Raw genomic sequence first — 12,347 nt, 5'->3', positions numbered from 1 at the left:
ATTGCATCCATGACTCCACAGACCAGGCAAACACATCCCTTTGCAGGAGTGATGACGTAATTGTGCTTCTGGAAGTGTTGGTCTCAGGTGGCTGGATAGTAAAATAAGAAAGCAAAGACTTTATCAGGTTTGGCACAGTTCCCGTTTAGAAGGAACAGATCTGTACACACAGAAAGGGGCTCACAAAATTTAGCAGATAAAATGTAATTGCAGTCAGAGAAAGGGTATCCTTATCTGGTCCTTATGTAATAGTAGAAGATAGCATTTAAAATCTTATTTTAGGGGGGGGCTATCTGATGCATATTAACAGTGTTCATAATTAAGTAACCCCAAAGTAACATTATAGGGGAAAAAATGAATGCTTTGAAAGTGATGCTGGAAGTGTCATTTATCCGAATTTATCACGCACACTTCGCTCCATATGCCACAGTTGGCTTATTTATTATTTTTTCTCAGTTTCCTCTTATTTTTCTTCATATGTATCAGCGTTATAAGAGGAGAAAAAACAAAATCTCTTGTATTTTTTCTTGGTGTTTTGAGATGGAAGTAATTTCCTAAGCGGCAGTGTCTTGCTTCTCTCCACAGAATGATAAGAGGTAATGAAAGTGTCCAATGCGGTGACTGATAACATAGATTGTCGCTGCTGGTTCTTTATTAAGTCGCTCCAGGCCGACCATTACTCCTTGCAGACATCCGGCCACGCCCCCTCACATTATGAGTAATTGGGTCTATCTGACACCTACGGTGGCATCAGCAGTTATCTCTCCCCAAGATCAATCCGAACAGTTATGCAATAGCGTTCACCTAATCGATTATTTGGGATGTGTAGTCATGCGCTTCAACTTTGCCAGCGTTAAAGCAAATGAGAAAACTACATCTCCCGGCAGGCTTAGCGGCACATTGCTTCACTAGTTACACATTGAATGTAGTTCGCTGTACTTGGAAATCCGTTCATGATCCAGTTCATTAATAAATAAATAGTTGAGTGTCATGGCGGAATCCGCAGCGTGTCCTGCATTCCAGCTCGGGAGACCCCGATACGACCAGGTAAGCCCCCCCTCTACCCTCCGCTAACCATCCGTTAATGGGATTTTGTTTTCAGGCTTTTCGGTGGAAAACAGCTCCATCCTCCGCCCTGCAGCCGCTCCGTTCCGGATGCTGAGGCAGTTTGTGGGCACAAAGTTGGCTTTGATTTGTGATCCGATTCTTCGTTGCCTTTATTTAAACCGCAGTAACTTCCAGCTGCTAGTGAACTTGGTTGAGATGGATGAGTTTCGACTTTATTGCAGTTTTTATAGTGGAAATGATTTCTCGTCGGCAGTGCCATATCAGTGTTTTATGAGATCCACGCCTCTTCGACGCACGGTTATATCACTGTTCGGATCTGCAGTCAACACACTGAGAGCTCGCCGTCGGTCGTTTTCTCTCAAATCTTCAACTGGCTGTCTGAGTTTGGCTTTTCCTATTTTCACTTTTAATCTAGGCTTCAAAATCTGTTGGAACATCTTGTACAATAATCCAGTCCAATCAAACTTTTTTTTTTAGCCCCAGGATGCTTCCTGCAGACTGCTGTTGCGCCCACTTTGTTTGACGTTACTGGACTTCCACGAATGTCTGAAGCTCATTACTGAATTTTCCCTCCGTTAGTTAATTTGCAGTGGTCAGGCCTGACAGATAACGTGTCCTTCACGTTGACTCCGATGGCACGTTGAGGACAAGTTAAACTCGCATCTAATTATTCTGTGGTCATTCCCATTTAATGAACAGCAGTATTAAGGGAGTTATTAACGCTGTAATGTCAATGCACAGAGTAAAGTCTTCATGCGTGGAGTGTAAATTAAAGTCACACTAAACTGCTTTAAATCTGATGTTCTCTCAACTCACACGAGCGACCAATACAGCTGTTATTATGCCACCATGACAGCAGAAAAAAATATTGGAAAATATGCAAATTTTCCCACAACTACTGAAGTGTTTTCGGGTCAAGTACATTTGATGTGACAGATCTTTACTGAAGAACTGCACAAAGAGACACAGAAATCATTCAAATATTATTCAGATATTATTTTATTATTCCATTCTATTTCTTAACTTGCTATTCAGTTTAACCAAGAGGCACTGTGTTTTGCAGGAGTGACCTAACCTGGAGTGTTTTTCAGTACAGGCAGGAGCTGGCACTCTGACAGAACTAGCACAAACACGAGGGGAAGATGCAAACTCCACACCCAGTGGCCCTAAAACCAGGTTTAACCCCAGGACCCTCTTTCAGTGGTTCAGAAGTGCTATCGCTGCAAAAATTGTAACCCCCCCCCAAAAAAAAAAGAAAAAAAAAAGACCACAAAAAGATATAAAGCAGCAAGTAAGAGTTACAAAAGGATAAGGAAGGGATGCAGCATTACACAAAATGACTACGGTGAGATGTAAAACAACACAAAGAGACACAAGATGACGTCAAAGAGACAAAAAGACCAAAAGAGACACAAATGAATGTTGTCTCTCACAATCTGTCTCTCTTGATCTAATTTAGGAGGATTGAAGCACTGCATGCATGAGTGTGCCTCCAGATCTGTTTCATAATTCATTCATGGACGCACCAATTAGTACAGGATATTGCATTGTTCACAGACTGCCCAAGTGACAGCTTATTAACAGTCTTTGTCTCAGGATATTTATCTTTTTTTTTAACTGATTACCATCACCAAGGCTCCCCAGCTCGGCCCCGCCATTAGTTTTTCATTGCTCTTTCCCCTCTGATCCTCAAAAAGACGTTCATTTTTCATCAGTAACCCGCAGTTCATGTTGGGCTGTTCAAGGTGCTGCAATACTTTTAGTTCTTTGCATCAAAGCATTAAAAATTAGGGCAGTCCTTGAATCAGCATGAATCTTGTTTGGTTTGTCTGTGCTCTGTGCCGCGCTCCATCTCTGCTAGCCTTGTTGTGTGTTCTCCAGGGAGCTGAAACTCATGCATAATTAACGCGGGCTCCTCACACAGATCCTCCCTTCGCCCCACTCTTACAAAACAGCACTGCAGCACATACGGCCTGTCAGAGGAGGAGACATGCGATGAGGGAACGAGGCAGTGACAGAAAACCCAGAGCAGTGATACGGATAGATTTATACACCTACGGTCTTTATGAGGACAGAAGGTTGTTTCCAGTCATTTCAATTTGAAACTGGTGCTAGAGAGGTAATGAAAATAGAGACGTGTCAGTTCCACTGTCATTCTGCTGTGTTTCCCTCCCTTCATCTCTGATAAATGTCTCTGACGGATTCTGATTGAAGCTGCCATGTTTTCACCCGTCTGGTTTGCCAAAGAGACTCTTGGCACAGGCTCCTGTTGGGCCTTTTCAGATTGCTGGCACACATACTTAGCAATTGGCATGCTGATGTAGAGACAGTGAAGGGAACAGAAAACAGGGCGCTTGACCAGCAGCTTCAAGTCTCACTTGGGAGGAACTTTTACTGGAGTAAATGTGCAGATTGCTGGTGCATTTCCCCCAAACTTTAATCTTAAAATACATAATTTGCTTTTACATCTCAGCATTATTTCCTTCCATATGATTATAAGAAAACTGCTACACAAAGAAGTTGTGAATTACATTTTGAAGTAGATTAACGTGATCATGTGTATTCATTTCAGTGTTTCTGAACCTTGGTTTTGACCTTGCAAATATTCTTCCGTCAATATAAAACAACAGGATGCAGACACGTGATGTTATGAAGCTATTGCTGACTCAGTGTAACTGTGAGGCAGATCAAACTGTTTGTTATGATCACGAACAAGTCGAATGGAATTGGTTCTGTGTATTTGAGTGAAAACATGTTTTCCTGCTATTTTTAAGGATTAACTCTGTCATGCTGTCTTTCCCAGGGTTCGTTCTTTGGTCGACTGAGACACTTTGTAGACATCATTGACCCGAGCACTCTGTTTGTCTCAGAGGTAACGTTTTCTCTAAAACATCTAGATGTACAGACAGGTGTCAAACTAAAGGAAAAACACAACAAAGTCTCTTTGTAAGATGTTCAGCCATCTCGGGCTGCCAGGACTGCTTCAGTGCAACTCGGCACTGAGTCTCTAGTAGTGAATCTCCTTTTTATGTTCTACTGTGTTGAGAGCGGATGATGGTGAAGATCATGTCATACGATTCACATCATTTTCGTACCCATCAGCCAATTCAGGGTAGACTTGCAGTCAAGACCGCCTAAACCAAGACCAAGACAATACCAAGACCAGAGGGTATCGAGACCAAGACAAGACCAAGACAAAGTCGAGATGAGACCAAGACCGAGAACGAGACAAAAAAGTCTTTAAACTGCAGCCGGATGCTGCTTCGTTTACGGGTGTCGGGCATATTTATGTTTTCTTGCGATGCACTCGCAAAGCCCTCCTCACCGCTGTCTACTGTCTCACTCACTCACTGAGAGGACAGACGGATGCTCCACTTGACTGTCGCGTCTCTCACCCTCTCTGTTTTTCACATAATGATATTATCCTATATCCTCGCATGTGATTGGCCACAATATGGAGGGATTGGAGCATAGCTGAGCCCCTGTGTGAGAGCTGAAAGGAAATTAAGTGAGGAGCGTGTAGAGCTGATGCTTTTGTGCATGACACATTATCGAACGTTATGCTGTGCGTCGTGGATACTGTTGACTCCAAATCTCCCGACCACTATGTCGATCTGAGACAGCAAGACCAAGACAGCGAGACCAAGACAAGACCGAGACCAAATCCGTCAAGACCAAGACAAGACCAAGACCACGTAAAAGTGGTCTCGAGACCAAGACCGGTCTCGAGACATCCAACTCTAATTCAGGGACCCCTCGTGTTCTTTGGATGGTGACCCTGATATCCTGAGACGCCACTCCCACGAGGACAGAAACATTTTATTAGAGGATAAAGTTGAACATGGGACAAGTGGATTTAAACCATTCCAGGAAAATCCCCCTTCCACATCATAACTGAGCCACCAGGTCCCCTCACTGTGTGGGCAAGGGGCTCAGGGTTTTTCTGCAATTTCTCACCCTCAGTTTGTACAATAAATAAAACTCCATATATCTGTATCTGTGTGTCATATTTCACAGTGATATTCCTGATTCATGAAAACATTTTGTATTTGAACATCTTAAAAGGTGTCACAGTGGAGTAATAAAAACTCAAGAATTCAACTATCAACTTGCTAAACATGCCATGTGCACATGATGGATAGGTTTCTTATAACTCTACAACAAATAATTGTTAAAATGCCAAATTAATTACAAGGTAAAGCTTTTTTTGCCATCTTAAATATTTTCCTGTCAAATGCAAAGTGATGTTCAAGTGTATTTACAGATGGAAAGGTGCTGTATTGTGGATAAATTTGTTTATATATGTTAAGTTCAGGTACAGCGCCGCAGTAATACAGAATTCTATATTCTACACAATCTTGTTCCTGCAAAAGGATAATTTCATTCTTGTTCCAATTTTGACAGAAACGGCTAAACGAATGCATCAAACTCCTCGATGACTACAAACATGGCTCACTCCCACCTGGAGTGTCTGACGTTCAGGTGAATGTTACGACATAATATTACACAATCTGTTCCTGAGAGAAATCACAACATCCTGGCTACAGCAAAATGCACATTTTCACAATATAGAAAAGGCAAACTCAATAACATCTTCCATCCATTTAAGGAAAATTATAATAATACTTCATATTTAATTATAGTTCTTTTGTTTTATTGCATTGCTCACATGTTCAGCTGTGGGAAGCACAGAAGATCAAACAGGTAAGTATTATATCGGACGTAAGTCGGCCCACGTTTACTGCCCTTTCATACATTCAAGTCTCTGGGCTGCTGGCGGCATGAGGAAGCTTTCATGCTCTCTGCACGCAGGCCATCATTCATCCTGACACAGGAGAGAAGATCTTCATGCCATTTCGAATGTCAGGTACGGCCTCAGATGAAGATCTTTGCTGAACTTGTTTGAGTTGATCCATTGTATCATCATTGTCTACACTGAAAATCATGTTTTCACTGTGCAGGTTATGTACCATTTGGAACACCAATTGTAAGTCACATATGAAAGCCATGCATTTCATAGAACACGGTCAAATTTGGGGACAGATGAAAGGAGATTTTGAACTTATTTTGTCCAAAAATAAGCTCCTATTCCCTGATTTCATCTAGGTCATTGGCCTTCTTCTCCCAAATCAGACTGTGGTGTCTACCATTATATGGCAGGTACTGTAAATAACATGCTTATTGTAAATCATTGCATTTATTGTCCATTTTGAACATCTGGTAAGTGCACTTTTACTGGGTACATGCAAAGCTTTACCACCTGTTATACACTGGGACATTGTAAAATAAAGTGCTGCTGCTCTGTTTAACACTACTCGCTCATCCTTTAAGCCCGGCTCTTCCCTCATGTCCTCCCTTCCTTTTTTCTTCAGTGGTTGAACCAGAGTCACAATGCCTGTGTGAACTATGCGAATCGTAATGCGACAAAGGTAAAAATGCAAATAAATACAAACTAAACTAAAAAAATGCAAAAAAAACAACTATACAAATGTTGTGACACTGTTTGTTTTTCTTCAGCCTACACCAACATCCAAGTTTATTCAAGGCTACGCAGGAGCTGTGACGAGTGCTGTATCTATTGCAGTGAGTGGGTTTAAGATTAATACAGTTCGTCTTGTGGAATAACTTTTATCATGTTGCAGATGTTTAACTGCAGCACTGTGGAGCTGTATAAAAAGCTGGTTTTACTTGGAATTACGAGATTTAACAGATATTTATTCCATATTTTATAGGTGGGACTGAATGTGCTGATTCAGAAGGCCAATAAATTGAGTCCTGCCACCAGAATGATAATACAGAGACTTGTCCCCTTTCCAGCTGTAGGTAGGTTTTCAAAGGAGCCTTTGTTATGGGTGGGTTTCATGTGGCCCTCTGCTGGTTGATCTTACATCTTGTTTAAAAATGATTTCAGAGTTTTGTAATTGCGCTAGGATATTTTATGTATTCCTTTTATTATTGAACTTGTTATTCTCATGAACATCAGCAGTTCTACAGATTAATCCACGACATGCCTCTCTTTTCTTCTTCTTTGTCAGCTTCATGTCTGACTGAACACCCTGGTACTTTGTACAAATCGGTTAACATCAGTTCAACATTTTAATATCAGTTCATGTTTAATTTTTGTATGTTTCCTGAATGTTTCTAGCTCTGAATAAAGCTGTATGGGAAAGGTTTCTCATAACTAAAAGACCAAAAAGTGCTGCATTAATTCATTTTATATCCTAGAATATTAGCTAGAAACTAACAATCACACTACCCGCTACAAGCAAGCACTTGACAACAGTGGGAACGAAAAACCCTCCTTTTAACAGAAAGAAACCAGATTCAGGGAGGGGCAGCCATCCGCCATGATTGATGAAGAAACAGTGCATCATTAGAAGCTCCCAGCAACCGGACATTTTTGCAGTATAACTAAAGGCTGGTGAAGGGTCATCTGCACGAGTATGAACTGCAAGCTTAATCAAAAATGCACATTTTAGGTGTAATCTTAGGCTTGTCTGTCTCCTGGAGAGCCAGCCCCTAAATTTGGAGCTGGCTCCATAGCAGAGAGACCTGATAGCTGAAGGTTGTATCTGATATTCTGCTTTTGATAATGCTGGGAACCACTCTGTACATTCACTCACTTCTATTCTTATAATTTAACCAATCCGGAAAAAGTAACCGGAAATACATAAGAGGAATGAACAGTGCTGAATAGGCCAATCACAATAGGTGCAAGCTGCATCAACCTGAAATGTAGTTACATTTCCAAGGAAGTGCAGGTTGGGTTATGCCGTAGGTGTGGGGTTTCAAAGAGGTTTGCAGTTATGACATGCCAATGGTGTAGATTTCCCACTGAAGCATAAATCCCTGGTAAACCTTCAGTCACAGAGCGATGCTCTGTTAGGATAATACGGTACTATGTGGTCTTTAAGATAAGATGGAGGCTGATTGTGTCTTTTATGAGAATTCAATTCTGATAACACGGAGCCAGTGAAGAGAAACTGAAAATGAAGAAATGTGATTTCTCTTTCTAGTTTTAGTTAGCGCTCTCGCTGCAGTGTTCTGGATCAACTGAAAGCGTTTCAGGGACATTTAAAGTGACCTAATAATGCATTACAATAGTCATGCCTGGAATTGATACGTGCACGATCTTTTCAGCATCTTCATCACTCTGAGACAGGATTTCACAGTGATGGTAATGGAGAAAGTAATGGTAGTGTCCTGGTTTGGGCCACAGTGTTGTGGCTGCACAGACTGCAGTCACAACGTCTGTGGCTGCAGTCGTTGTTTGTCAGTCTCTGCACAGATTCTGGTTAAAATGCATTATAATTTCTGAGCTGTCTCCCTCTCCCTTTCCAGCTAGTGCAAACATCTGTAACGTGGGCCTGATGAGACACAATGAGCTGTCCGAGGGCATCGATGTGCTTGACAACAACGGGAACGTTGTGGGATCCTCCAGAATTGCTGCGAGACATGTGAGGGCTCTTTCATTTTTGCATGCATGATTCTCGTTTGAAATCCAAACGCCATCTGATTTCATGAAAAATAAATAAATAAACTCAGTGTTTGAAATGGAGCATGTGCACAATGTTCTCTATCCCCAGGCAATCATGGAAACTGCCTTTACACGTGTGGTCCTCCCAATGCCAATCTTTGTCCTGCCCCCCATCATTATGTCCTACCTCGAGAGGTTTGTGCAGAAATACATTGTTAAGATTTTTTTCCTGTTAGGGTTGCAACTAGTGACTTACTTTTGTTGCTGTTAGTTGTTGTTAGTTGTTGGCCAGTTGGTCTAGAAAAGTACATAAAGCTGCTGCCAAAAGTTCCTAGAGAGATGTGGCACAGTTAAAACAGTAACAGCACAAACCTCAAACATGTAAAATGATCAGAATGTAAGATATAATGCAGTAAGTTTTCCAACAAAGCAAATCAAACAAAAAAGAAAAGCAAATGAAAAGAAACAAATGTATTCATATAGAATAATTACGTTTATGAATGCTGTTGTGGGTAATGATGCTTTTTATTCAACCTATAATACAAGAAAATGCAGCGACCACCCATTTAGTCAAAACTGAAGTAACACTAGTACTTAAGTATGACTGTGATTAAATCAAATCATGGCAAAAGAACAGTTGAAGCCTAAGTTAGCCTTTTAATTAAAGTACAATTTAATAATCTGGCAGGTGCAGGGCTTTGTATTAGCAGCTTTGATGTTTTTGCCTCCTGATGGTTATCCAAAGTCAGACTCTAACACAATCAGCAATCAATAAATCCATTACAGTAGTTTCCTTTGTGTCATTGTGCAGCAAACTGGGACTGCTTTACCATTGCTTTAATTGTGCTCTGTTTTAGTATTGTCTGCTTGAATTTGTTCTAAAAATGCACTGCAAATACTACAAGTACTACTTTGTGTGTACTGAACCAAAGCTGGCATGTGTTGTGCCCCGAAGTGTTTACTAAACTATTCATTCAGTCAAAGGTCACAAGAGTAAAGGACAGACAATATAAGAACAAATAGAAAACTAAAGCAGATTTTGTGCCTTTAAAGAAGAATCTGCAGTCAGATTTATGATATCCTCTCACACACACATAAATCTCACACCCTCCAATCGTGCAGAAATAGCTCCCCTAAATCTGCACATGATGTTTTTCTCCAGATCCAAAAATAACTCATAGCTTTGCAGGAGTCATCTGGGATCGATCCACACAGCACGCTCACGTTTCTTTTTTATCTCTGCCTTGACTTGTGTAGGCTGCGATTTCTGCAGAGCAACCGCAGGCTGTTGCTGCCCATCCACAGCGTTGTGTGCCTGGTTACCTTTGGCCTCTCCTTACCCGTGGCCATCAGTCTGTTCCCCCAGATGTCTCAGGTACAGTACATGCACTGTTAGACGGGCTGCTGCCTTCAAGGCCAGATGGCACAGGGATCAGCTGTGCAAAAATTCAAATTACATGTACACAGCTTGACATGCAGAGCCCCGACCCACATCCTTTTATTCCAGCGTCTAATTAAAACTCTAAATGACTTTCAAGGCTAAAGGAAGGAGAGAAGAGCTCAATTCTTACATTTGGTTTCATGGTTTTTGTTTTGCTTTCTTTCACTCTCTTTTTTTTGTTGGCAGATCGAGGTGTCTTGCCTTGAGCCGGAGATTGCCATGGCAACAGATTGCAAGGTGGTGACCTACAACAAAGGTTTATGATGGATGGTGGTGGAGTGGCAGAGGAGAGCAAAGGGAGCCAGGAGGAAAAGGAGGCTGCAGTGTGAATAGCTGTCAGGGAGTCTCAGCTGTAGGGTTCCTCCTGTCGACAGGTTTGGGAACTATGTGCTGCATTTTTATCACAGGAAAGACTGCTTTTTAAACTGGTTTCTGCATTTATCAAGATCCCAGCAGTTATTAAATCATAGTTTTCTGAGAGGTTTTTTATTCTGTCGTCTCCTTTTTAAGAGCTCTTTGTATAGAAATGCTGATTTATTCTCTGTAAAGTCAGATTTAGCATCAGTTCATTATTTAATGCTGTATAAATAAGTGTTCCCTACAGATATGCTATTCTTTGTTGGTCCGACCGAGTACAGTTCTTCTCACTGCGTCATCTCTAACTTTGTCTGTCTGTGACTGGGGGACTGTGTATGCCGTGCAGAGCCAGTTTGTTTGAGCTTTTTGGTTTGAAACTGCTGCAAATGAACCAAAACAGTAAAAATATTCCTTCACTCTGTTTTGAATCTTGGGACAAACATTTGTAAAATATATTGAAAGCAAATGCAGTATTGATTATATGAGAGGAAATCAGCCCAAGGAGAGATGAACGTGTATAAGCTTATGAATCCAAAAATCGTTGGACAAACAGCGACGTGTACGTCCAGAGACTGTTCTGTGCACTGCTATTAAGCTGTAGCCACTTAATAGCAGTACAAAGACCAGTGTGCACAATTTCCACAGCCATTAATAAAGAAGAGCACACAGGTACCTAACTTCTTTAGTGGTGCATGCATGCATAAAGAGCAGCAACATAATCCAATAAAGTTAAAAAAGTTAAAGAAACGTTGCAGATGAAAGGTTTTCCCTGCCTGAAAGGAGGAATTAGATTTATTTCTAAAAAAGGAGCCTTAATTTAAGTTAAGTGATGTTTATTCACAGTCCTGAGTTGCTTGCGCTGTGATCAGATTTTAGTTAGATTTTTAAGAGATTTGCTGCAGCAACCTCCTAATTACAGCCCTCATATGGGAAACACAGTTCTCACAGTGCCCATGCTGAGCCACATATATTTAAAACATTTTCTTATTGTTTACTGACAGTAAGGAATATGGCCATGCAGAATAAGTCTTTTATATTGGATAAGACAAAATTCCGATACCAATATATTAGGATCATTATGAGTCTCTTAATATAAAAATGTATTTATTTTTCCTTGTACTGGCTCCTATCCATCTGATGACTCTGTGGAGGTAGAGGCAAATATAAAATTATATATATATAAAATATAAAACTACAAGTAGTAAGTATTTTTCATCAGGTTCATTAAAGACATAAATCTACTGTATTGCGGCTGTGACATGTAGTGAGTGAGATGAAACATCTTCTGAACTGCAGCTGATAATAATCTGATTATGGAGATGGAAAGGAGTCAGCTGCATGCAAACTAAGTTGTTCAGTGAGACTCACTCGGACGAGGGAAACTTTCACTATGAAACAATGTAAAAATGTGACGCTCCTGTTAAGTAGCTGCACTCTCGATGTCTTATTGTTTATACAAGTTTTAAACTGGCAGTTGATACATGCCAGTGATTTTAACCCACACAATGTGAAAGAACTCCTAAAACATGGCATTACATTTTCTTGTATGAAGGTCATTTTGCTCCATTACTGACTGTTGTCAAGTTACTGTTTTATTATTAAAGAATTGCTTCTTTTGTACACAATTTGAAATAGAACCATAACATATACTACACAACTGACTGTTTTTAATTCTTTGTGTAAAACTTCCACTGATACTATTGCAAATGTTTGCCAGTCAAACAATGTAAACCTGATATTATTTTACTATATAGCCTGTAATAAATACTCTCACTGTATGTAAAGTGTCTGCACTCTTTACTTCATGTTGCTACAGGATGCTTTTCCACCCTTTACAGTAAGGCTTCTGTATTATGTTGGTTTCCCTGGTGAAAAAGTAATTGGCTCTCTTGTTATAATATGAATTAACTCTGATTAACCATAACTTTTTGGAAACCTGAGTTCAGTTTCACTAGCTGTGCCCCAGCCTGATTACTGCCTGCTGAAGCAAGAAATCACTTAAAT

General features: G+C 40.6%; 1 protein-coding gene across 2 annotated transcripts; it reads left to right on the top strand.

Moving 5' to 3' along the window:
• The first annotated feature begins 747 nt into the window (after positions 1 to 747).
• On the top strand, positions 748 to 12,127 carry sfxn5b (sideroflexin 5b). Of its 2 annotated transcripts, XM_040015858.1 has the most exons (14): positions 749 to 1,047; positions 3,872 to 3,940; positions 5,473 to 5,550; positions 5,746 to 5,772; positions 5,881 to 5,935; positions 6,030 to 6,055; positions 6,175 to 6,228; positions 6,441 to 6,497; positions 6,586 to 6,651; positions 6,801 to 6,891; positions 8,410 to 8,525; positions 8,655 to 8,740; positions 9,803 to 9,920; positions 10,173 to 12,127. In XM_040015858.1, exons 1-14 carry the CDS (start codon positions 991 to 993, stop codon positions 10,248 to 10,250), a joined length of 978 nt encoding a protein of 325 aa, XP_039871792.1. In that variant the 5' UTR covers positions 749 to 990; the 3' UTR covers positions 10,251 to 12,127. The 2 variants fall into 2 exon arrangements, with proteins under 2 accessions (XP_039871793.1, XP_039871792.1); XM_040015859.1 differs by lacking the exons at positions 5,881 to 5,935; positions 6,030 to 6,055; positions 6,175 to 6,228 and having other exon boundaries at positions 748 to 1,047.
• Positions 12,128 to 12,347: the final 220 nt, after the last annotated feature.

The sequence above is a fragment of the Simochromis diagramma genome, unplaced genomic scaffold (genome assembly GCF_900408965.1).
Source record: "Simochromis diagramma unplaced genomic scaffold, fSimDia1.1 OVJJ01000685.1, whole genome shotgun sequence".
Taxonomy (NCBI): domain Eukaryota; kingdom Metazoa; phylum Chordata; class Actinopteri; order Cichliformes; family Cichlidae; genus Simochromis; species Simochromis diagramma.
Note: the sequence above shows the minus strand (reverse complement) of the source record. Positions and strands in the feature narration are given on the sequence as shown.